Source organism: Equus przewalskii, chromosome 23 (assembly GCF_037783145.1).
Source record: "Equus przewalskii isolate Varuska chromosome 23, EquPr2, whole genome shotgun sequence".
Classification (NCBI taxonomy): Eukaryota; Metazoa; Chordata; class Mammalia; order Perissodactyla; family Equidae; genus Equus; species Equus przewalskii.
The window spans coordinates 9,122,995-9,150,633 of NC_091853.1; the positions used below are offsets into that span (position 1 = coordinate 9,122,995).

The 27,639-nt window shown below is 35.4% G+C and overlaps 1 protein-coding gene across 17 annotated transcripts in view; it reads left to right on the top strand.

Moving 5' to 3' along the window:
• RABGAP1L (RAB GTPase activating protein 1 like) overlaps window positions 1–27,639 on the top strand; it is a 675,876-nt gene that overhangs the window by 344,710 nt on the left and 303,527 nt on the right. For all 17 annotated transcript variants that reach the window (XM_070590936.1, XM_070590944.1, XM_070590948.1 and 14 more), the window contains one exon: window positions 14,475–14,588. In XM_070590936.1, coding sequence (XP_070447037.1) covers window positions 14,475–14,588 — 114 coding nt within the window. The remainder of the gene's footprint in view (window positions 1–14,474; window positions 14,589–27,639) is intronic.

The following is a 27,639-nucleotide window of genomic DNA, read 5'->3' on the forward strand; positions in this document are numbered from 1 at the left end:
ATCAATTCAGTTTTTCTGTGCTTCACAGGCTTGGTATTCTCACTAATAATGGCGTCTGTCCATTGTTATCTAGATGTCCTCATTTTCCTTGTAGTCTGTTATAGTTTAGAACAAAGCTTTCTGATTTTATTCATAGCAGTATCTGTGGCTTTTAACTAATATTTGCTCATTTTTATTAAGTAAATTTAAAACAGCTTGTTTGAGAAGTCAAATGTAGCTAGTTTATATCGAATATGGTACCATTCAGAACAAAGTATTTAAAAACAACTTAAACAAAAACAAAATGGTATGTGAAGAGTATTCAGGAATTGATTTTCCCAATACTGTGATATTAGTCATCTGGGTAGGGCTGCCGGATTTAGCAAATAAAAATAGAGATCACTGCTTAAATTTGAATTTCAGATAAACAAAAACTAATTTTTTAAAATAAGTATGTCTCATGTAAGAGTAAATACCATGCATTTTAACTGGGCATCGTATATTTCATCTGGGAACCCTAAAAACTGGGGCAAAACACAGTAGCTTTTAACCTTTGTGGAACCGTAAAATTATAAGAGAACTAAAGCCTACATATAGTTGAGCATATTGAATTGAATACATTTTCTTTACAGGGCACTGAGTCTTGTAGTAGTTGCCCTACTTAAATCCTTCAGTAAAACACAAACAAAAAGCTAACAAGTTAAGAGTTCTTCTACTCCTGAAATATTGTTGTGCCTTATTCCCCCTCCAATGTCATTCTTCCCCCCCCCCCCCCCCCCACTTCTGACATTTCCTTGATTCTCCTAGGGGCAGTGGTACCGTGGTGTTGCAAAACTGGACTCAGGGTTAGAGCCAGGCCACTCTTTCTGTCTCATTTACCTCATCCCATCTCCAACTCTCCTTGAGTTTCAGGGGCTGTAGACATTCCCCTAGTAGCAAAAGCAGAGGTGTCATCCTGACTGATGCTCAGGGCCAGAATGCTGTATCTTGTTTAAAGAATCAAAAGTGAGCCACTACTCCTTTCCTCTTCCTGTGGCTCTCAAATTTGCTACATTTGTAACAGGTACTCTGGTTGCTGCTATCCCATTATGTTTCAGGGCTGCATCATTTACCATTATGATCTTGAACACGGTATCACAGCAATAGTCAGCAAGAAATACTAACTTGGAAGAGTGCTGCTTTCTGTGGCTACTAAGATAATTGTAGCATTACACTGTCTTGATAAAGCATTTTATCCTATGCTGAGTTCAAGGTAGATTTAAACAAAAATGTGTGCTTTCTGTTTATCATGATAAATCTGTGTAAAGGCTTCTTTGATGGTTCTTTCCTGTATGTCAGGAAGCTGGCATTATGAACTAAGCTGTGATGATGAACCGAACACAATGGGTCTGTCTCTTGGTGAGTGCGGAGCTGAAAAGCACAACCAATGCTGAAGTGAGTGAAGAAGAATGGTTTATCACAAGCAATGAAGAACCCCAGGGATAGCTCCTGAAGCAGTGCCCCACTGCTTGCCTGCCCATGTCCCCCACTCCCCGCCAGCTTACTGCAAGTGAAAGGTTTATATACCAGAGTGCAGAGGACATGTTACAACTGTGTAACAACTGGGCCTGATCAGGGCACATGACAGGCGGGCCATTACATAACAAGTTCAATGCATCATTACATAGCAGGTTCAATGCAACATGCCATTTAGAGCTGGGGCAGTTTGCAGGGATCCTGCTGCAACTGTGTAAGTTTCTCTGTAGGATGGCAACATCTACAAAAACCAGGACATCATCTTCTGAAAAATAGCACGTTTAGTTTCCTCCTTGTCTGGAAAACATTTGACAGACTATGTTTAGTTATGGATCAGATTTTCATTAACCCTTTCCTTGTGTGGTTTCTGGTCACAATGACTTTCTCCAAAGTTACCTCCAAGTAACCCCTGGCAAAGCAGGGTTTTGAACAATGAGACCATCTATTTCCTTTGAGTGAAAATGTTGTGAATTGTGACAGTAGTCCCGTCAGATAACATTCTGCCTTCTGATGGTTTTTATAGCCCCCCTCCCCTGGAGCCAGATCAGAGCATTTCATGGGGCAGATGTGAGCGCCCAAGAAAGGAAAATTTGCCCCAACCTAGTTTTCATTTGTGGTTCAGTGTGGGGCATGGCCCACCCTCCACTTAAGTAGCAACACAAACTCTTTCTTTATTCTCTGCCTTGGTTCACCATTTTTTCCTTTCATGGAGTCATTTATTCAATGAGTATTTGTTCGGCCTCTGATACAGATGTATAGGGTACTGGATGTGTTACTCTAAGCCACCATCTCTAGTGGCCAGGAGCTTAGTGGAGGTAAATATGTCTTACCCCAAGGCAATAAGTAATACGCTTTATATAAGTCTTTACAACTTGGTATTATAAGAGCATAAAGGAAGAACGTATTATTTTCACTTGGGATCATTAGGAAAGCATCACGGAAGAAATCTGATATGAGCCTTTATAAATGGGCAAGATTTCAAAGGGGAAGATGTGGGAAATAAGGGTCATCATCCAAAGCAGAGGAAATTGCGCAAAAGCAATGAAGCTTGAACGAACACTGCAACTTTGGGGAATGGAATGTGATTTAGATGAAATGAAATAGGGATTTTTTTTTTTTTTTCTATTTGAGGATAGCAGGTGGGACCATGTAGTAGATGGATTTGAATGTTACATGAGAGCAAAACTGTGCTTTAGGTAAATTAGCTTAAAGTACTGTGCAGGCTGATTGAAGGAAAGGGAAACTCCTCTGTGATGATTTAGAGGCTACTGAAATGGTCTAAACATAAAGAGGTAATATCCTGAACTATAGTGATGGTGCCAGAAGAGGACCCATGTCCCAGCTGACCCAGACAAGGCTTGGTTTGTCTAAAGAATAATATTCGTTATTTTCGTATTGTGAACTACTTACCAATTATACCTAATTAACCGTTCTGTATATTTAACTTGGTATTAACCGCTTAAAGCTTTGGAAAAATGAGAGTGCATTTATTTGTAGAACCAAGCCTAAATAAAAAAGCAGTACCAGACACATGCCTGGAAAGAAACCTCTTTTTAGGCTCCATAGCCACTGAATCAAGTCAAAGTACCTTCCAAAAATGGCAGCCTAATAAATGAGAAATAAGTGGGGTTACTTTTACAGTTTCTTAATGTTTACAGCACTTGCATTTTCTTCCCCTTAATTAGAAATTCAGACTTTAAAAGTCCTCTGTTAGCAACTTGGGTCTATTAGGAAAGAATTACACGAACATCTGTAGCCCATGTAGCATTTAAATACCAGGTAAATACGTATGTATATTGATTAAAGGCGACAGGGTGGTGTTTCAAAATTGAGAAAGACTACAACCATAGGCTGTTTCTGTATTTTTCTCACGCCAGTATTAAAGAACCTAAATAACTAACAGTTCATAAGATATAAAAAAAATCCTCATTTCTTGAGTGTCTTATAGTCTTACAGAGTAGATAGAAAACATTGATCTCTCTTAATGTATAACTTCTAAAGTTATAGAAGTCCTTATATCAAGAAAGAGGAGGATCTGTGTCTTCCTTTGATTTAATATGATATTCAGACCAGAAAGAACCGGAGCCTAGGTGCCGTAATCCAGAGATACGATGACTGGGACAGAATTTCCTGATTCTTACCTGACCGTCATCTCAGTCTACTACTTCACGCTATTTTACTGAGAAAGAGTTAACATGCCAACTATGAAGGATACTTCAGATTTCTAAAACATCATATTTAATGTAATTAGCTTCTAGCAGGGTTTTGAACACATTAATTATGTGGTTTATCTCGTCACTTTTAAAGTAAAAAGAATGATTTTAAAATAATGTGGCATTTGAATTTTTTCATCTTTTCATCCTTATTTTTATTGCTTTTCATATAAAATGAGATAAAACTCAGTGAGAAAATCCCAAATAGCTTTTTGTAATGATGTTTTTTGGCAATTCCTAGCAGTAGAATATCTAATTTCTATTTTAAGATGGAGATCCATCTTGTTTTTTCTGTAGTTTATATAATATCTGCAGTTATTTTCATGTGTCATCCTTGGTACTAGAAGTAAAGACATTTTGGTATGCATTTTGCTGTGAAATTTTGGTTTGGAAGCCTATGAGTCCTAGTAATCATCTTTGATTTTGGCATAAATTATTTCCTTTTGCTACTGCTCTTGACTAAATGAAGTTAGAAGGGAATTTGAAACTCAAGGCAAGAATTATGAAACTTTAGTCTCTCCATCCTAGGGACTATATGCTTCTCTTATTCTCATTTACTCAGCACTCATTCACTAAGCAGCTGCTAAAGTCTCAGTCACCAGGGAAACAAAGACAAATAAGAACTGATCGTGGGCCATCTAGAGGTGGCAATCAAGTGTGGATATTCAGACATGGATACCAGTTAATTAAAATAGCAGAGTGGAAGACCAAAGGACCAAATGATTAAGGGAGGAAACAGGAGAAGACTTCCAGAATAATTCTTTGTGTATCAACTCAGAGATGAGAGTGGAAGTTCTCATTGAGACTGAGAATATGGAAGGGCACGTCATTATATGGGAAATTCTGAACTGAGTTTTTGACTTGTTAAGTTTTAAATGTGGAATGATAGATCTGTTTGATAGTAGTTCTCAAATAAAAATATGTGGACTTTCCTTGTAACTGCGTAGGTATTTGTTAAAAAATATAGGTTGCCTGGAAGTATTATAGAGATATTGGTAGATTAAATCTAGGTGAGATCTGGGAATATGGGTTCTGAAATAGCTTCTCAGATGATTCTGATAATCAGTAAGGTTTGAAATCTACTTCAGTAAAGGTCCAGGAAGGAGAAGACAGATGGTAGTTGAAGTCACAGGAATGGATGTGATTTCCCAGGGAGAGCAAGGAGAGTGAGCAAAGAACAAGGCTACGGATGTAACACCATCAGATAAGGAGTAGGCAGAGGAGGAATCGGCAAAGAAGCTAAAAAGGAATATACTGTGTTAAGGAGCAGGAATATATGCTTACTTAAATCTAAGTCTTAGATTAGTAATCACATTTCTGATTCTATATAGAGAAAAAAAGTGTAGAAGAAAACCTTTAGGTTTCTACTCATGATTTGGCTTTATTCCAAAAGGGATTCATCAATTTTCAAATGTGCTCTACTACAAAAAGATTTCTTCTACTTCCAGAGAAATCTGTTGGAGAAAAAGAAATTGGCCCACTTGAACAGAGAAAAATAGACAAAGTAGAGTATCAGAAAAGAAAGTTGTAATATTAACCATAATTTGTAAGACAAAAAAAATGCCCTATTGTACGCTTACTAGATGGAGTTAGAATATTTAATTAATCAAAATCTTTATAATTGAAAACTAAAGCTATTATAGTGTCTCAGGAAAAAACCCTTCTGTTCTTAGCCCTTCCTACTTATTTTGTTATGTGGTGATGAGTGCACCTTCTAAATATAGGTAAGTAAAAACTTACGTTAATAGAAACGTGTGCTGTTAGAAAAGAGGAACTAAATGGCAGTTATATAACCTGACTTGATGTAAAAACTAATTACCTTTTTCAAAATTCATATCCCAGAATAACTTTATTGATCCTGTAGGATTTTAAAAATATACACATTATCGACATTTATTTAGGGATGCAGTTATTGTTCACTTATACTCACTCTCCTTTGAAGTTCCAGGTGACCCTTTATGCAAATAAATTATAGAATCATTTCAGTAGTTGTGTCATCTGCTTTTAACTTACTTTTAATCACTTCACTAATCACATATAGATTTTTGAGGTGCTCAGTGAACAGGTGGTCAAATGGTCAATAGTGGTCTAATATTTTTAACCTTTCAAGTTCTACGTAAAAGGTGATTTTTTTAAAAGTCATGTGAATTAACAAAGTCTTGGGGGACTTTTTTTGTGAATAATATTTTGTCAAAGATAGAGGAAAAGGTAGGCAATAATATCTTTGAATAGAGAAGATTTACTGGTGAGAATACCACAAGGAAATTTTCAAATTTGTTGATGGCTAACTTGTTAGAACATTACTTTCCTGGCATCAGTGTGTGATAGTACATGTGGAGTATTGCCAGTTAGGGAAGTTCACTTGAGTCTTATTGTCCAGAGTTTTTGTAGGGGCTCATTCATGTACTGCACATGTGACTGACCTTTAGTCTCCAGCCTCTCCATGGATAGAACTAATACTGCATGGCCCAAAGCCTGATCATAAATCACATTGTTAGACTGCTGGTTGGCCAAGGCCCACATGCAAACAGTGACTCCTATCAAGGATGGCATTCCAGAAGCCTAGAGATCACTTCTGTAGGGGAGAGGAAGACTTTTCCTCTACCTAATGTGGGTTCGTCTGGCCAGAGACCGAATTAAATTCACATGAGACAGAATAGCAAGAGAAAATTAAACAAAGCTTTATGAGGAACCATGGCCCAGGGCCTCTCTTCCCGAAGGAAGAAAGGGCACCAGAGAAGTGGGGTGCACAGAGTGGTTATATACCCCCAAACAGGATATTTCACGTATGATTGAAATGTCCCTCCCACAATAGTCACAAGATTGCCCTGTTGGCACAGTGCTTGATGGACACAGCAGATAGTGGGTCTGCTATCTCGGTGGGCGCAGCAGGAAGCAAGTCTATTGTCTTGAGCTGGGTGGTCACAGATGAGCGCAGCAATCAGTTCCTAGCCTAAGGAAAGATGCTTAATCCTTAAAGAAATGCTAACTTTGGGAGGGGGAGGGAAGTCAGTTACAGGAGGTTACCATATAAGCACAATAAAATGCAAATTTAAGTCCTTGCCTTCCCCATTGATTAAGAGTTTCTAGAGATATCTTTACAGATGGAGAGTTCCTTTACAATGTAAATGTCTCTTACAAAGGGTAAGTTCTACTTTTCAGTTTCTTTCCTGTCTGCAAAGTAAGCAGCCTCAAATAATCATCATGCCAAAGAGACATATCTTGGGGTGGCCATTTCCAGGTCCCCACACTTCCTAGTAGCCAATGGCAAAGGCCAGCACTCTTTTGGGGTACGGTTAATTCTTTACTGCGCACCAATTGTTTCAGATAGTAAAACTGGATGAGGCCAAACTGAAACAAGAATTGACAAAACTGTGACTACGAAGTCCATGGTAGGTGAAATGGCTCCTTGTTGTCCACAAAATTAAAGTGTCTTCATTCACGGTTACCTTGCATATTCTAGATTCCAGCAAACTTGCCCCTCTCTGAATTCTCTTCTGTAGTCAATTAAAGTCCTATCTCCTGGACATGCCAAGTGCTTTCCTGCTCTGGAGGCTCTGCTCACGCTACACTTGCTGTCAGTGTGTTCTCCTGAGATCTTTCATTTGTGTCGAGCATGTCCTGTCTCCATTGCTCAGCCCAGTCCCCATCTCCTGTGGAAGGCCACTTGCACCGCTTGAATACTTGTGCAGTCTCTTCTGTACTGAATTCCTATAGCTAATATTGCCCATATCATTTATATGACTGTTAGTGTATGTTTCCTTCTATTGATATTATATCTATATTTTGTCTTTACAAGTAGATTTTAACCTCTTGCAATTTGGGAGCATCATGGACTATATCCTGTGTCTTTTTGATCCGCTAGATCAAATGTCTTGTCCATGGCAGGTGTTAGATAAATGTTTGAGTAGTAAGCTTTCATATTGACATGTGTAATTAGGAGCATATTATTCAAACATGTGAATTAAAACATCTTGTAAAAATAATCTAAATTATACTTATAAATTCATGAGGTAGCCATGTTAATCCAGGAAAGTATTGGAGTCATTTTTGGCAATTCATTTTAGACATCTGCAAACATACAAGTCAGCAAAATGCTGGAAAGTGTCTACAGAAGTATTGCCATTCTGCTCCCACCTCAGGGCTTCTGCATGTTTTCCCCTCTGTCTATTATGCTCTTTCTCTAAGTATTTGAACCCTCACTCAGAGAGGCAAAACCACCCAACTAAAACATCAGCCCTCTCCTCGCTATCTCTTTACCTTATTTTATTTTTTTCATAGTACTTTTCACTAATTAATATTATATACTTGTTTTTTATGTCTTTTTCCCTTACCTCTAGAATATAAGCTCCATGGTGGAGGGACATTGTCTTGCTAACAGTTGTATCTTCTGCACCTAAAACAGTGCCTGGTTCTTAGTAGATACTCAGAGAAGTATTTGTTGAATACATGAATGGAATTAGAAGCAAATAGAAAGCTTAATTTTTTATGTACTTTCAATTTTTATGTCATTCAATTCAAGATGTAATTGAGCCCAAAGAGTTTCAAAGAGAAGCAGCTAAAGTGATTGAAGGTGTGGTAGAATGTTTTCTAAAGTTGTTGAAAGTTATTCAACCTGTAAAAATAATAACTAGGTATGTACATGGTCAAAATTAATAAAATTCTAAAATGTAATGATCAGGTGAAAATAGGCACGTTTATCGAATGCTAGTTATCAGAGGCATTCTTTAAAGTTTTGTGGAAAAATGAAAGAATGTTATTTTTACACAATGGGTAGTAGATATGGAGCTCTTAAAATTTTTGTTTATTTCAAAAGGGTTTAAATGGCTGTTTTGATAAAAATCATAATTAACAATTAAAAATACAAAATTAGAAATATATCTAACTTTGGAAAATACCTGCATGGAGTTCAGTTATTGTGCTTCATTTTAAAAAGAGTTGCAGGGTTTTATCATTGGCTGTTGATATGAGTTTCCAAGACTGTCAAGTCCCCCAGTTGAACTTTTGTCTTAGGACAATGAGAGGTCAGCAATCCTGGGAATGAAGACATACCCAAATCTGGCCATAGATGCTTTGATAGGTGTATTTGGAATGTAAAAGTAACCTCAAATATTTGTGGTAGAGAGTCATCCCCAGCTTTGACCTACATTCCATAGCATCTCTGGGAAATCCAAGCTGTGCTCATAGGCTGCAATGCTTCTTAGTCTTCTAGCCCCAAAGAAATGCTTTATTCTATTCAAATATTTCCCACTCCAGTCCCAGCACTTCCTTCAGGACCAAAGTATCAATTATGAATACTGACTGGTCTTATAAATACACTTCCTCCTCTCCCTTCTCTTTCCCTTGCCCTTAGTTCTCATTGTTGCTACTCTCCCTGAAAAGATTTCTTCCCAGCTGAAGCCGGAATATAGCTAATATTTTTGACCTTTGTGTCAGGCTTTGATTTTGAGACATTTGGCAGCATGTGGGTACAATGCCTGGGAAGCAGCTTTCTCACAATATGATTTAGTTGATGTTTATTTCTTTGCTTCCATATTATTCTACTTATGATGAGACTTCCTCCTATATTCAAGGCATGAAGACTGGCAGTGATCCAACCTTTTTGTGATACTCTTTCTAGCTCATGATTTCAGTAGCACGTTTGAAACTAGAATGCACTTTTATATTTTCCCCTTTCATCTCTGCCTCTTTGGATTTTTGGCAAACATCAAGGCAAATAAATCAGACCCACCACTGCAAACCCATCTGCTTTCAGGGACGCGTAAGGCGACCAGTTTGTGATGTTTTCCCATAGAGCTAGCTCCAGCGTAGAACTAAAGGAGGATCCCTGTGGAGTGAGAATAGAAGGCACGTTCTAAGGTCAGATCTTTTTAAAGCTCTGAATCATTTATCTGCTGACAGATTGTGGCTAGGCATGATCTGCAATGACATTTTTAATGACACCAACAAATTGGCATGGTACTTATAAAGTTGAAATGATTTCATAGTAGATGAAAAGTGAAAATGTAGTTATACTTTGGTATTTGACAATAGGGATTAATAAGAAAAGATGCTGTCGTAGTTGTAAAAATGTAGGAAACCAAGGTACAGTCAGTGTTTTCATTTATCAGTACATTACTTTTACACTTCTTCTGGTGCCAAGGTCATATGTGAGAACAGTCTTCCTCACTAAAATACCTTTCCAGTTGTTGACAGCCCAGAAATTGTTTTATAAAAATAATAGGCTATGGTCATCCAAACCTGTCTTCCTAATGCTTGTTGACACATGAATTCTGTATTCATTTCTTTCTTACAACAAGCAAGTAAGTGATGATTCTCTTCGAATAGGAATTAAGATTACAAACATGTCAGGGTATATATATTATACTGGAAGAACAGTTTATGTAATACTCTTGATAGTGGCTGTAAATTGAATCCACTTAAAATGATCAAAGTTGATCTAGTTGGCCACAACTAGAAGGACCTGCAACTAAGACATACAACTGTGTACAGCGGGTGTTTGGGGAGATAAAGCAGAAAAAAAAAAAGAGATTGGCAACAGTTGTTAGCTCAGGTGCCAGTCCTTAAAAAAAAAAAAAAAGGAAGATTGGCAACAGTGGTTAGCCCACGTGCCGATCTTTAAAATAAAAAGTTAATTGAGCTACTTATCATACCTCTTAGTTTGGTTTTAAACTGATTTTCAACAAGCTGAATTATATCCTCTTTTGGGCCATGGATTTTATCACACTAGAGATCAGTGTCTTTTTTGAAGATGTTTATTAGTGTTGTGACTTAGTGGTTTGGAAATTAAAGAAAATCCTTGAAAGATAAAGTAAAAAGGATTTAGTTTCCATGTGGTATTAGTGTGAGCGGTGCGTGTGGGGTTGAATAAAATTCAGCTTTTAAGACTTTCTTCCAAGCCTCTCTCTACTACTCCCTGTTTCTAGTCTGAGTCAGCTTTTGTGTGTGACCCAACCTCACCCCTCCTTTGGCTGATGGAAGATGATCTCAAGGACTTTGCCTACCAGTTACATTCTTGGTGGTGATGGTCCAGAAGGGAGGCATGCAATGGTGACAGTGGCATTTGTCCTCTCCATAACCATGACTTCAACCTCCTTCTAATCCTCACAAGCCAAGTTCTAAAGTAATGATTGAAATGGTAGTTGATCTGGCATGTTTAGCTGCTACTCTGCTTTGTCCTTCCCATTCTCCTTCTGGGTATATTGTTGTACTTCTTTCTTTATTGCATGGATATATGCAAAGCTGGGGCCAGAGTGTGTATCAATTGATAAAAACATCACTTTATTCAAATAATTGTTCACTTTTGTTTTTATTCATGGATTAAGAGAAACAAGGATAATTTAGGACATGTAGGATACGTGATTGGAAATTTGTGCATTAATACATCATCATGCTAAAAGCTCTAAGGGAATTGGTTTCATAATCATAATGTTAATGATATCCAAAGAAACATGGTGGTTTATTTTATTATTTAAAGTGCACAAATACAGAAGGATGTCTAAAATATATATTCACCAAAAAATTTAAACAGTTAAATGTGATTCTTAAGGAAAAGGGGAAATAATAATTAATTGTTATTTTTATTTATTTCTTTAATGACTGCTCAGTCTGTACTAGGCAGTGTGCCAAGCACTGTACACACGTTATTTTATTCTAAATGACATGAATTTGGTATTATCATCCCATTTTACAGATGAGGAAACTGAAGTTTAGTGAGATTAAGTAACTTGTCTGAGATCCTATAGGTATTAAGTGGAATAGCCAGAAATAGAACCAATGAGTCTGGCTCCAAAGCCACTAAACCACCATCCTGTCCTGAGTATCAGAATGCGAGATGCATCTAACTGGGAAGTACATTGTGGGTCAAGTTGTGAGTCTCTGGATATTGGTGAAGTAGCTGCCCATGAGGGAGTCAGTTTTTCTCTCTTCTCATTCTGAAGATAATTGGGAGGACTTGAGGAGACTATGGTTATCGGGACCTCCCAAGAAAATGACCTCATAACAGTTTTGGTTGTGCTATAAAATGTTTTTAGCTGTATAAAAAAAGGGTTTTCACATGCACCCTTTTAACTCCAGATATTTAGGTGGTGAATTATTTGACCTCTTTTTTGTACTTCTTCTCTGTTCATTTTATTTCTTGTAAAAATTGACAACTATGACTGGAATAAGTCTAAAAATAAATTTATATTGAAGAGAAAAATTGTTTTATTCTCCTTCTACAGAGTGTTAGGTTTTGTGACTCCCTGACTTAAATATTTGTTGAATGAGTGGGTGAGTGAATTTGTGGGATTAGGTGTGGGTTCCTGAAATATGTACTGTTCCTATTCTCAACATTATTGGTAACTGGAAGGTGGTTAACTTTCACTTTCAATTTGAAAAAAGGATTATTCTCTCTAGTCTGTTACACCATTTCGTTAATATCAGTCTATTTATAAGAGTCTAGTGTACCTCTTGACCTTCACTTATATGAAAGGGATCAGTCAACAATGTAGCAAAATAGCTTATTTAGTCTATAAAGTGAAGTTCTAGAAATTACTCCCTTGGCCAACTGAAATTACTGTGCAAGAAGAAAACTCTAGAAACACACATGGAGAAAGCATTTAAAAGTAATCGTAGGAAGGGAAAGTTTAAGAAGAAGTTTATGATTTTTATTTCATTTGATTTTTTGCCCCTTTATTTGTTAAAAACAAACAAGGAAGATTCAAGTATGCACAGAAAAAAAATTACTCAGATTTATGCAGACTTACTTCCTAGAAATTTTTTATCAATTTCTCTTTTTCTGAATCAGACTGTTAGTGCCATTTCAACACAGCATGATGCCAAATGAGTAGGCAGTTTCTAGGGAATGTAGTCCAATGATCTCTCTCCCTTCACATCTTGAAAGATGCAAAAAGAGTTATCCTGAGAACCGCTCAGCACATGTTTGCTCCTGAAATAGCTCAGCAATGGCAGTAGTAGCATTTTTACTGGTCATCTTTTCAAATAGTTTGTAAGTGAAAACTATTACTATGTGGAAAGAGAACCCTTTTATTGGAGAAAACTTGGGCAGTGAAAACTTTCTTCTACCTCGTACCAGATTCCCCTACTTAGACTCCATACCAGGTCAGATAAAACATGCGTGTCATAATATGTCTCTTTATGTAGTACCTTTATATTTACCTTGTTCTCTACCCTTTTCTCACCCAAAATTTTCTTTATCATTAGAAATTATATTTACCTTGATAAATATAAAGTTTCTATGTATTCCTTTACTTAAGTTATGGTAATTTTTTTAAAGTTCATTTTTATTCAGCTGTAGCATTCTATTCCTGTAAGCCATCAGAATTTCCTTTGGAGTGACTTGTAATATGTTTGGTGTTTGTTAGCAAATCTGGAACTTTTCAGTTTGTGTCCTTTCTCTACGTGATATAAGATCTAATTACCACTCAGCATGAAATAGCAGCTGAAATGAAAAAGGCAGCAAGAGAAGGCACTGGCTTAACTTAGAGCTAATCAACTACTTGCTTCTTATATACTGCTCAGCTAGAGATAGAAAGGAAAATAGCATTCATTAAAATAACTTACATATTACACATTTTTTTCCTTTCTTGATTTTAACGTAAAGAAGCAATTTGTTCAAATCTTTATGGAAGCAAAATATTAAGTAGTACTTTTATTTGCAATGCTAGTCATTGGTGTTTCCTCAAATTGTGCAAAATAGTTTCATCTTCAGGGTTGCTAGAAGCAGTCCCATTCTATTTTCCTGACATTTAAATAGATAAACAACATTTATAGCACTAGAATAAAATCAAGCGAATGATTAATCATTTTTTATAAGGCTTAGAATTTTACTCAGTTTTGAGCTTTTGGCTCCTGAATCTATCTGAAAAAATTCTCTAGATTTATCTTTAAAGTATATATCATCAAAATGTGATAGTTTTGGGGCTTTTTATTTTCTAGAGTATGTGAGTTGGGTAATTAACCTATCAGGGGAGAAAGATTGATAATATTTTTACTTTTTAAATTACTGTGGTCTGAGTTTTCACTGATCAGATTGTCAAAAATTAAAAAGTTACATAATATGTGGTATTGCATGGGTGTGGAGAAACAATACCATGGTTTGGAATATTTGGAGTTGATGTATTGGTACAACAACTCTGGAGGGAAAGTACGATTATCAAAAATGGATATGCATATACCCTTTGACCTCAGAATTCAACCCCTAGAAACGTATACTTGAACATCTATGTTTGGAAATGTTCCTAGTGATATTATTTGTAATATAAATAGAAAAAAATTCAAAAAGATCATTAATAGGAGAATATTAAATAAATTATGATATATTAATATCCATATGTACCTCATTCTTTTTAATAGCTTCTCCTAAGGAGAATGAAATACATTTGCATGCATTGATAAAGAATGTTCTGTAAGTTATCCTATTACGTGAAAAGAGCAGATAGTTTGCTTCTATTTTTGCTTCAGAAAGCAAAGGATGGAGATGTGTGTATACGGCTTCCCTCCCTCTCTTCCTTCTCACATAAATATGCATTCACACATCCATTGGGGAATGGATGAAAGGATGCAAAAGAAACTATTGATAGTATTTATCTCTAGTCAATGGGACTATGGGCCTGGGTAGGGATGGAAGGCAAGGTTTTTTTTTTGGTGGGGGAGGCATACTTTTTTGTGCTGTTTGTATTTTTTTTTTACCATATGTATATATTAATTTTCATAATTAAAAGAAATTTTAAATTAATGACCAAGTCTTTCTTTTTTCTTTTGTAGGACTCAGCCCAGGAGAGTGTTATTACTCGAGATATTCATCGTACATTTCCTGCACATGATTACTTTAAAGATACTAGAGGAGATGGCCAGGAGTCACTCTACAAGATCTGCAAGGTAGGGCCCTCCACCTCATTTTTTCTAATGTATTTACAAGGCTATATTTTAGGAACCCATCTTGAAAACTTTTAGATTTTTTTCTGTCTTCGTGTCTTATTTGTACTGTGCCATGTTCTCTGCTTTACATTTATGGTACCAGGTCCTCGGTACCGAGTCCTGAAGGTGACTTTTTGGCTGTGTGTTCTATGCCTTATCGTGAGGGAAGAGGCACCGTGTGGCCTCACTTTGGCTTTGCTGCTCACAGGAATGGAACAGAAGGTCCTTTCAGGCTACTAGAGTAAGGCTTGAAGGAGTCCCGATGACTCTGCCCTTTTGACAAGATAATGTGACAGTTGTCTCAATTTTTTGATGATAGGCTAGAGTCAGAAACAGTGTGGCACCAGTTTTTGAATTCTGGCTAATTCTCTGATATTGTTGATGTACTTTGAGTGATGTTACATCGTACGTCCTTGTGCAATTTTTATGTCCCATTTTGGAATTTTTCTTCTCCCTCATTATTAGGAGGCCTGGAAGAAAACTGTTTTCTGATTTTCAGTAAATATGCTCTGTTTAGGTACAAAAGATTCTGTCTCTGTTAGTGGAGAATAGCCATAGATTATTAATTTCTCAAGGTTATATCAGAAATACACATTGACTTTTTAAATAATAATATATAGTTATCTTATATTGTCAATGCTACTTGAGGCCAAAGACTTAAAATTACGAAGTCCATTAAAAAGAGTTTTACCCTTTATTCTCAAACTTAAGATGCCCTACAAAGTGTAGTGGGTGTGCTCAACATGGTCCTCACCTACAATTCCAGTAGAGATTGTTAATGAATAGTAAACTACACAAAAATCTTGTAATGATATGAAGAAAAAGCAAACACCATGGCTAATTTGGAAGTCAGATAATCAGTTCCTCAATAATCAAATTTAGCCTTTTGTTGAGTGGCAAAGATTAGCTAGTAGGTAGTCAGAAGTATACTCACGTATCAATGTCATTTTATATTTACTGTTTTTTTTAAAATGGCACTTGCTAAAAAGCCTTTGCCTGCATGTGCTAACCAAGCAGGACTGATTCTTAATTCTGCAAATGGCACAGCGTTCCTTAAAGTCCTTCTTGCGTGTTTGTGGTTTAGCCCTCTGCCCACCCCTGTCTTGTCTTGTCTTTTTTTTCCTCTTTTCTTTTCTCTTGATATAGCCATTTTGGAGGATTATAAATATACACACTGATCAGAAATCTATTTTTATGTGGATATATCATTCAGAGCTGAAGTGCATAAATAACTTAAAATCTGAGAGTGTACTCTCAGATACGTCATCTGGTTTTAAAATGCCAACAAGCATTGAACACCATAAAAAATGTATAATGTATTCATTATATGCTTGTAAGAAGAAAAAGTAATTATTAAAAACATTCCTACCAATTTTGAAATTCTGCAACCTAATTAGCTTCTGGCTTGTGTAAGGAAGATATCAAAATTTATGTTTCTAAATTTATTCAGAAGGGTCTGGCTTATGGTATATGAAACAATGTTTTTCCTCTGGCATTCAGTATATTTTTAGCCAATCAGTGACTTTTCCCTCAATTTTTCTCTGATTGTTACTAGATACTCTTTTCACATAACTAAAACAGCTGGTTCCATGTGCTTGCAGCCTCTGACTTACAATTTTGTTCCATTGTAGTAAAAACAGTATTTGGTATTATGTAGTATTTAGAGGAGAAATATATGAAACTTTAGTGGACATAAAGATAAAAGTTAAATAATTAGTACATTTAAGTAGTTGATACCCCTTGCTTTGATATTGCAGATAATAATCCAACCTTGAGTTCATTAGAAAATGTTTATAGTACCTTCACACAGCTTGTGTAGCCATTTTAGATGATCAAAGTACATTTTGTAATGTAATTAGGCAATTTTAAAGTACTTTTTGAGTAAAGAATATTATAAAAATGTAGCTCTAAGATACCTTATAATTTCTGACTAGCTTATATTGCACTAAATTTTGTGAAAATCTGGACAACCAAAGAATCATATTAAAAACATTTCAAAATTCAAGATGGTAAATAAAAGTTGCTAAGGCTTGTAATATTGTACTAAAATGCGTATTACCTACACATAATTTCACAACAGTCTTTGATAGTGGAGGAGAGCAGAGATGACTATATCAGAAAATGTTGGAGAACCCAAAATTTGCTGGAGTTCTACCGTGTGGACCATGTGGTTTATAATTAACACAATTCCTTCTCGTCTTGATCTACTGCTATTTAGTAGTGGAGTGCTTGTGCAGGGAAACCTCAGGGAGTGGTGGTAACTCGCAAATACGATAGCATACTTATGAGTAATTTAGAATTGAATATTATTCTCAAGTTTATGCACCCACTTTCCTTTGATTTTGTATTCAATTTAAGCTATAGTTCTTCATTTTATGACCTTTGTTCTGTGTCCTCAAAAGCTACTATGTGTGACTTTTAAGGCCACTAAGTCTGGTGTACCTATTTTATCATTTTTATTTCTGGAATAATATCCAATATCATACTTCACCCTCTCAGCAATATACCTTTGGGTTTCCAATTTGGATACCTTGCACAAAACTGAATAAACATTCATCATACCATGATCTTAAATCAGCCGCTTTGTTTTATAATCTGTAATAGGGACAGTTTTACTTCTTCTTTATCAATTCTTATTCTTGTTTTTTTCTTTATCTTGTTCTTGTCTTACTGAACTGACCAGAACCTCCATTACTAGTGTTAAAGTGGAGCAATGATAGTAAGACATCCTTGTCTTGCTCCTGGTTGTAAAAGAAATGCATCTAATGATTTACAGTTAAGAATCCTATATCTTATTCACATCAACAATGCACTTATAGACCTTTGTTTTTATACAACGCCTTCCATATGTTATAATAATTTCAAATTTACATAGTACTTTTACTTACTATTTCCTCATTTATTTTTGACAACTCCTCATTAGTGGAGCCTATACTATAAAGACAATATGCTGTGCTCTTAAATTGAGACAGAAATTTTTAAGAGGTTTTCCATTACACTAAGTGTAGAAATCAACTGTAGTTTCAAGGTTACAAGAGTCTGACTTTGTAGTTGAAAAGTTTTCTGTGGCTCTGGTGAAATGAGAAATTATCTGAGCTGTCAGATTAGAGGGAACTCTGTTAAAAACTTGCTGTCATGTTTTAATAGCCCTGACAATTTCAGTTTTTGCCTCTTAATATCTTTTTCAGAGTAGGAGGAAATCAAAATGGTTCAAAGATTCTTCTGTTGTTATAAATTTATACGTGGAAGTTGAACTGAAAGTATAATAGAATTCGGAAGATTCTGAAAATGAAAAGATTTAGGCTCCCCTCCCTTCCGCCCGCTCTTCCCAATTCCTCCTTCCTTCCCTCCTTCCTGTGTCTTTTCTATTAGCTCAATAACATACTTTAAAATAATGTTTTTGAAAGGAGGAAAAATATACTACCACCTCACGTCCTTGGAATCTGATTGGCCCCGGAGTGTAGGCTCTTCGGTGTGGAATGATAGGTGTTGCTGGATCAAAATGCACCCAAAAGATTTAGTTAGAGCAGTGCTTTGGGGGAATCAGGTAGCCGTTGGAGAATCAGGCGGTCTTTTCTGTTCTTTGTGTGCCTCCTCTCTCTCCCTTGAGTTTCTGGCATGCTTCTTTGAAGTACAGCAGCATTCTAAGTTAGATCCAAACAGGGGGCTGCTGAGGAAGAAATCTTTTGAACCCCTATGGCACTCTGCTTTGCCAGCACCTCCTAGTGAGCAGTGAATTAAGTGGTTTCAGAAGATCTGGGGGAGTGACAGAGTGTTCTCATACAATTTAGTTTCCGTAAGGAATAATTCTTTCAGGCCATACAGGAAGGCTTGAAGAACCTTCCTGATACTCAGATGATGATCAACATAATCACAACAGTAATACTGGAACCTTTTGGAGCACTGTGGTTTAGAAAGCACTTCTGTACATGTTGTTGTTTGATGCTCGTAGATACTCCATAGGGCAGGTAGAATTTCCTGCATTTTTTAGGTGAAGTCCAAAGAACTTAAATTATTGGCCTAAAATTATGCAGCCACTAAATGGTGCAGACTTACTTGGATCCAGATATGTTAGTTTAAAATTCTGTAGTATTTCTACAATACTGTTACGATTGTATGTGTGTAATGAGGAAGAAAAATTGTGATTTATTAAATACCTCCTGTGTACCAGAAACTATGCTAGGCACTTTTACACACATCACATTGTGTAGTTTTGACAATTATCCTGGAAATAATACTGTTCTTATGCTTAGGCTAACAAATTCTTAAGAAGTTTGAGCATTTACCTATATTACACAGATAAGGAATTATGAAACTGGTATTCCTTTCTAGGCTGGTCTGTCTAACTGCTGAGTCTATGTTCTTTGTACTATGGTGGCTTTTCTCAGGGTTAGAGGGGCAGTATTTAAACAGCAAGTGAATCTTATCATCATCATCATCAAAAGTGAAATCCAGAGGGCTAGAAAATACTTTTCTGTTAAGCTAAAAACTAAAATGCAAAGAAGAAAATGACTGTATATGCTTATACATATAAATGTCTTATTAAAAAGTAATAATAATAATAAAGAGAAGATCAGGGACATCAGTGGTGTCATCTCCAGTGTGCTTGGAGTTACTTCATCTCCTAGTCAAGGTAAATGTTTTAATTATTTTTTTTCTGGTGGCCAGTACAAGATTACTCAGACGATAAACTGAGCATGTGCTTTGGGGCACCACAAAAGAAAAATGAGTTCATCTTTAATGATTTCATCTAGAATTTTATTATCTAAAATTCTAGAAAGGAGTTATATTAATGTCAGCATACATGTAAGTTTTGGTTGCTTTTTTAAAGATTATTTGAACTACATATGTAGTTCATAATCTCTTTAGAGCTTAGGGCCTTTGAAGTTTTAATAAGACCCTAGGGACTTCTAATAATAATAAATAGTAATTGGATATCACACCTACAAAGTATGGCTTTTTCTTGTAGCTGATTGTAAGAAGAAGTCTTCATTCCCGCCCCCCCCCCCCCCAGTTTTATTGAAAAATAATTAGTATACATCACTGTTTAAGTTTAAGGTCTACAACATGATGATTTGATTTACATACATTGTGAAATGTTACCAAAATAGGTTTAACTAACATCCATCATCTCATATAGATAACAATAAAAAAAATTTTTTTCTTTGTGATGAGAACTCTTAGGATTACTCTCTTAACAATATTCCTATATATTATGCAGCACTGTTGACTATGTTCGTCATGTCGTATGTTACATTTCTAGTGCTTATTGATCTTATAACTGGAAGTTTGTACCTTTTGACCACCTTTCTCCAATTCCTCCTCCCTCTACCCCCAACCTCTGGTAACCACAAATCTGATTTCTATTAGGTTTATCCATGTTATTGTATAAGGCAGAAGTTTATTATTTTTGTCACTGCATAATATTCCACAGTATGACTATTCCCCAATATAATATCCATTGCTACTCTTGGTGGGCATTTGGGTTATTTTCAGTTACTAATAATGCTGGTATGTATACTCTTGTATTAATAATGTTTTGGTGCACATATGTATGCATTTTTGTTAGGTATATACTAGGAATGGAATTTCTGGGTCAAAATGTATGAACACATTCACCTTCAGTAGATATTGCCGAACAGGTTTTTGAAGTTTTACCATTTACATTCCAGCCAGCAATGTATAAATATTCCAGTTGCTCTATATTTCACCAACCCTTGGTAAACTTTTAAATTTTAAACATCTTGGTGGATGTGTAGTGGTATCTCATTGTGGTTTCATATGCCTTTCCCTTTTGACTACTGAGGATGAGCACCTTTTCACATGCTTATTGTCTATTAGAATATCCTCTGTCATGACAAATCTGTTTGTCTTTTGCTCATTTTCGCAATTGGGTTTTCACTTATTGTTTTGTATGAAATTTTTCTATGTCTTGGGTACAAGTCCTTTTTTAGATATATGTATTGCAAATATTTTTTCTATGGCTTGCTTATTTCACTCTATTAATGGTATCTTTTGAGGAGCAGAAGCTGTTAAGTTTTACTTAAAGAGACCCAATTTATTAATCTTTTCTTTTATGGTTAGTTTTATGTCCTGTTTAAGACATATTTGCCTAGCCCAAAGTCATGAAAATATTCTTTGATGTAATCTAGAAATTTTATTCTTTCGCTTTTTACACTAAGGATTATGATTCATCTACAATTGATTTTTGTATGAGGTAGATGTCAAGCTTCATTTTCTTTCCATGTGTATCTCTAGTTGATCCAGCAATATTTTTAAACAACCATTCTTTCCTCACTGTATTGCTATAGCATGCTTATTGTGAGTTAGATCCATGTACATAGATGTGGGTCTGTATCTGCATCATTCTTTTTTTTTTTAAGTTCTGGCTTATTTTTTTAATTGAATATATCTGACATATAACTTTGTGTAAATTTAAAGTGTACAGTGTGATAATTTGATACATTTACATATTGCAATATAATTGCCATTGTAGTGTTGTTTAACATCTCCGTCACATAATTATCGTATCTTTTTAATAGTTCAGATAATTGTTTTAGTCTCTTAGCAAGTTTGTTGATTGTAGTACAATATTGTTGTCTATATTTATTATACTGTGCATTAGCTCTCTATGGCTTATTTACTACTGGTTGAAAGTTTGTACCCTTAAAGAACATCAGTATTATCCTCCAACCCCTCATGCTCTGATAACCACCATTTCACTCTGTTTTTTGTGAATTTGACTTTTTTAGATTTCACATATAAGTGATATCATATGGTACTTGTTTTACTCTGTCTGACTTATCTCACTTAGCATAATGTGCTCAAGGTCCATCCATGATGTTGCTAATGGCAGGATATCCTCCTTTGTCATGGCTGAATAATATTCCATTGTATATATACACCACATCTTTTTTATCTGTTCATCCATCAATGGGCATTTAGGTTGTTTCTGTATTTTGGCTATTGTGAATAATGCTGCAATAAACATGGAAGTGCATATATCTCATTGAAATCCTGTAATTTCTGGACCATTCCATTTCATTGATCTACAGTCATGTACCACATAATGACATTTTAGGCAATGATGGACCACATATACAGCAGTGGTCCTGTAAGATAGGTACCATATAGCCTAGGTATGTAATAAGCTCTATACCATCTAGGTTTGTTTAAGTACGCTCTTAATGATATTTGCAAAATGATGAATTGCCTAATGACGCATTTCTCAGATTATATCCCCCTCATTAAGTGACATGACTGTAGTTATCCATCTTTGTACCAATATCGTTCTATTATAATTACAGTAGCTTTACAATAAGTCAATACAATACAATACAACTGGTAGCATTGGGCCTACAACTTTGTTCTTCTTCAAAATTGTTTTTACTATCTTGCCCCTTTGTAGTTTCATATTTTAGAATCAGCTTGGCAGTTTTTGAGGAAAAAAAATGCCTTTGAGAATTTTGATTGGTATCGCATTGAATTGATAGTTTATCAATTTTGTTAATTTTTTCAAAGAGCCAACTTTGGGCTTACTTGATTTTATCTATTATATGTTTGCTTTCTATTTCATTGATATCTGCTCTTATTTTTATTTCATTTACTCCATTTTAAGTTTAATTTGCTGGTTTTTTTAACTCCTTAAGATGCTTAAATCAGTGATTTTTTTAGTGTTTCTGCTGTTCTAATAGGTGCATCAAAGACTACAAATTGTGGGCCAGCCCGGTGGCGCAGCGGTTAAGTGTGCACGTCCTGCTTCGGCAGCCCGGGGTTTGCGGGTTCGGATCCCGGGTGCAGACATGGCACCGCGTGGCAAGCCATGCTGTGGCAGGCATCCCATATATAAAGTAGAAGAAGATGGGCACCGATGTTAGCTCAGGGCCAGTCTTCCCTCAGCAAAAAGAGGAGGACTGGCAGTAGATGTTAGCTCAGGGCTAATCTTCCTCCAAAAAAAAAAAGACTACAAATTGCTCCTAAATGCTTTCGATGCATCTTTACAAAGTTTGTTTGTTTTTCTGTCTTAAAGCTCTGACTTTTATAATCAACATAATTAAGGTTAAATTTACGTACAATAAACTGTATCCATTTTATGCGTATAGTTTTATAAATGTTGACAAATTTATACACCTATGTAACCATAATCAAATTACACCAGAATCAAGATACTAAACATACATCAAACTAAAAAGCTTCTGCACAGCAAAGGAAACCATCAACAAAATGGAAAGGCAACCTACTGAAAGGGAGAAAATACTTGTAAATCATATATCTGATAAGGGGTTATCCTCCAAAATATTTAAAGAATGCATACAACTCAGTAACAGAGAAATCCGATTAAAAAATGGGCTGAAGATCTGAATAGACATTTTTCCAAAGAAGACATACAGATGGCCAACAGGTGCATGAAAAGATGCTCAGCATCGCTAATTATCAGGAGAATGCAAATGAAAACCACAATGAGATATCACCTCACACTTGTTAGTATGGCCGTTATCAAAAAGACAAGAAATAACAAGTGTTGGTGAAGATGTGGAGAAAAGGGAACACTTGTGCACTGTTCGTGGGAATGTAAATTGGCACAGCCAATGGAATGAAGAATGAAGCTTCCTCAAAAGTTACAAATAGAACTATTGTATGATCCAGCAATTCCTCTCTGGAATCTGAAGGAAATGAAAACAATAACTTAAAAAGGTATCTGCACCCCCATTTTCATTGCAGCATTATTTGCAATAGCCAAGATGTGGAAACAACCTAAGTGTCCATGAGTGGATGAATAGATAAAGAAAATGTGGTACATACAAGGGATATTATTCTGCCATAAGAGAATGAAACCTTGTCAATCTTGCCATCCATGTGACAACCTTGGGTACATTATCCTAAGTGAAATAAGTCAGAGGAAGACAAATACCATATGATCTCACTTATATGTGGGATCTAAAAACAAAACTAAACAAAACAAAGCAAGCTCAGAGATAGAGAGAACAGATTGATAGTTGCTAGGAGCAGGGGTTGGGTGAAACGGGTGAAGCAGTCAAAAGGTACAAACTTCCATTTATAAAATTAATAAGTCATGGGGATATGATGTATAGCATGATAATTATAGTTCATAATACTGAATTGCGCATTTGAAAGTTGCTAAGAAAGTAAATCTTAAAAGTTCTTATCACAAGAAAAAGTTTTTGTAACTATGTATGGTGACAGATGTTAAATAGACTTATTGTGGTGATCGTTTTGCAATGTATACAAATATTGAGTTGTTATGTTGTACATATGAAACTAATATAACATTATATGTCAATTATACCTTAATAAAAAGACATAAACAAAATGCTTCCACTTCCAGAAAAAAAAAGAGAAACAAACAAACAAAGAAATGATAGATGTTCTAAAGGGGAATGTAAAAAAAAGATGAGAAAATGCTTTTCGTGTATTTTTGATTTGGGTTTTTGATACCTCAATACAGGAGAACCAGAGGAACGCTGGTATTCTTTATTGTTTTCTTATTATGTAAATCAAATAGATTTTCTTTTCGAATAAAATTCTATGTTAAAAAAAGATACAAAACATTTATATCACCTCAAAAAGTTCCCTAATGCTCCTTTGCAGTCAATCCCACCACCTGTTCCTGACCACAGGCAACCACTTATGTTCTTTCTGCCATTATAGATTATTTTATAGAATTTAATATAAATGGATCATACATTGTGTACTTTCGGCTTCTCTCATGCAGCACACTGCTTTTCAGATTCATCTATGTAGTTGAGTGCTTCAGTAGTCCTTTGTTTTGTATTGCTGAGTATTGCATTGTAATGTCACAAACTTGGATGTCATATTTCATTACCATTTAGTTAAAATATTTTCTAATTTCCATGGAGATTTCTTTGACCTATCACATTTGGTGACTTCTGAGTTATTTTTTGGTATTGATTTCTAGCTTACTTTCATTGTAGTCAAAGAACATCCTTGGTATGATTTCAAAACTTCTGAAATTTGTTGAGACTTGCTTTATGACCTGAATATGCTCTATGGTGTTGATTAGATAAACTTTGTAATCATGCTTTTCTAATCTTCCTTATAGCTGCTGGGTTTTGTGTGTTTTGTTTCCTGTTCTATCAGTTAGTGATGAAATTGTGCTACAGTTCCCAACTATGATTTTGGACTTGTCTGTTTTTCTTTTTAGTTCTGTCAAATTTTGCTCTATGTATTTTGAGGCCATGTTATTAAGTGCATACAAATTTAGTATTATTATGTCTTTGTGTCGCATTAACCTTATTATCATTATAAAATGCCTTTCTTATTGCTGGTGTGTACTTTGATATAACTGTGGCCACATTAGCTTTATTTTGCATTGTATAACTTTTGGTATCTTTTTACTTTCAGTTGAGTCCGTATATTTATGGTGTGTCTCTTTAAGCATCTTATAATTGAGTTTTGTCTTTTTAAATAGCCCTACAATCTTTTCTTTTTATTGGGGTAATGAGTATATTTACATTTAACGAACTTACCGACATATTTGATTTTAAATTTTTTATCTTACTATTTGTGGTCTATATGTCTCATCTGTTATTTGGCTTTTTTGTTTTTCCATTTTCCACTTTCCACTTTAACTATTAGTTACACAGTTTTTATACTTTGAGTGGTTACCCTAGAGATCACAACATGCATTTTTGGCTTATTAGGATCTACCTTAGATGAGTACTTTGATCACTTCCTGGAGAATGCAAGAACTTACATCTCTTTATGGAGTTACATACATCACTATTCTGCTTGTTGTCCTATTATTGTCGTATATTTAATTCTGAATCAACACTTCCCCCAGTAGACACACGGGATATTATTTTTTTTGTTTTAGACCATCAGTACTCATTTAGACTTTATGTGTTTCTGTTTATCTGTTCTTACATAGAACACTATTTATCTGTTCTTGTGCTCTTCATTTCTTCCTGCATTGCTTGCTTCCATCTGGGATCATTTCCTTCTTCTTGAAGAACTGTCTTTAATATTTAGTGAAAGTCTGCTGGTGAAAATTCTTTCATTTTTTATTTGTCTGAGAGCCCCATCATTTTGTCTTTATTTTGAAAAGATATATGTATTTGGTATAAAGTTCGAGATTGGCAGGATTTTTGCCTATTGTATTAAAGTTGTTATCTTAGGGCCGGCCCAGTGGTGCAGCAGTTAAGTTTGCACGTTCTGCTTCAGTGGCCTGGGGTTTGCAGGTTCAGATCCCAGGTGTGGACGTGGCACTGCTTGGCAAGCCGTGCTATTTCAGGCGTCCCACATATACAGTAGAGGAAGATGGGCATGGATGTTAGCTCAGGGCCAGTCTTCCTCAGCAAAAAGAGGAAGATTGGCCACAGATGTTAGCTCAGGGCTAGTCTTCCTCAAAAAAAACCCAAAAATAAAACAAGCAAACAAAAAAGATGTTATTCTGTTGTCTTCAGGCTTCCATCATTTCTCTTGAAAGATGGCTGTCTCAGTTTGATCATGGTTTCTCTAAAGGTAATTCATCTTTTTCTTTTTTTACTTGTTTTTTTTAAATTTAATTATTTTATTGAGGTCATATTGGCTTATAACATTGTGTAGTTTCAGGTGTACATCATTATTATTATTATAAAGTGTATATTACTTTCTGTATAGGCTTCATTGTGTTTAGCACCAGTAGTCTAGTTTTTATCTGTCACCATACGTATGTGCTCCTTTACCCCTTTCACCCTGCCACCCAATGCATCTTTTTTCTCTGCTTTAAAAATTTTTTATTGATCTTTGATTTTTAACAGTTTCTTCTATGATGTACCCTAGATGTGGTTTTCATTATATTTGTACTGCTTATTGTTTATTATTGAATCTGTGGCTTGGCATAGTTTGTCACTTTCCCAAAATTCTCAGCCAGTATCTTTCCATATATTGTTTGCCTCTGTCTTGTATTCTGGACCTCCAAGTACTCATATTTTAATATGTCCCTTATGTCTTACCCTATCTTAAAAATTTCCATTCTTTTTGTGTATTTCTTATCTGGATATTTTTTACTAATCCTCTCTCCAATCTATTGAATTCTTAACTTTGGTCGTTTTATTTTTCAGTTCTAGAATGTCCATTTGGTTCTTTGAAAAAATAGATTCCACTTCCTTTGTGAAATTATTTTTTTCTTTTGTTTTCTTGAACAGATTAGTCATAATTATTTTAAAGTCCAAGTCTGATAAAGTCTAATATCTGATAACCTATTAATATATTCCTGTTGTCTCTTGTTTCTTGATTTTATTCACTCGTGTTTTCTTTTATGCTTGATTGTTTTTAATAGAATCCTGGATCTTATGTATGAAAAATTATAAGGGCTTTGGATGGTCTTATTTTACTCCAGAGCAGATTCAGTGTTCCTCTGGTGGGAAGATGCAGTATGGTGGATCCCTTTCACCCAGTTTTGGCTATTTCTTGCCTTGAGGGTGAGTCCCTTCCAGGATCTCAACTGAAAGCCTGAGGTATTTACTAGGGACCTTCCCTTTTGGTGGGCCTACACTTTAATTTATGTGTCCTTGACACTATGAAACCACTGAAATCTCTACTTAGTTATTTTGATATTCTTGCAGGCCACTTTTTCCAGAATTTCCCTTTCTATGAGATATTATTTAGTCCCCATGAGGAAATATGCAAGATCAAATTTTCACAATGTTTTCCTCAAACTTTTCAGTAGACAAGTTGTTGGTTAATAGTTTCAGATTTTCTGGAGGAAAGGGGAAATTTTCATTGATTCTCTTGCTTACAGTGGGATAAAGAGGGTACCAGCTTAGCATACTGATAAATCCTAATCTCTCAGAGTAAGAATTTAATTATTTTCCTCCCTTTAAATCACTCATTTCACATTTTTCCATTTTAGAAAAATTGTCTAATTCTGCTTCATTGCCAAGGACAATTATGTTTATAGCCATTTAGAATCGCAAGTGCATGCTCACACATATACATATACATGTAAAGAAATCTTAGCAACCCAAAATTGAAAAGGGGTGTGTGTGTG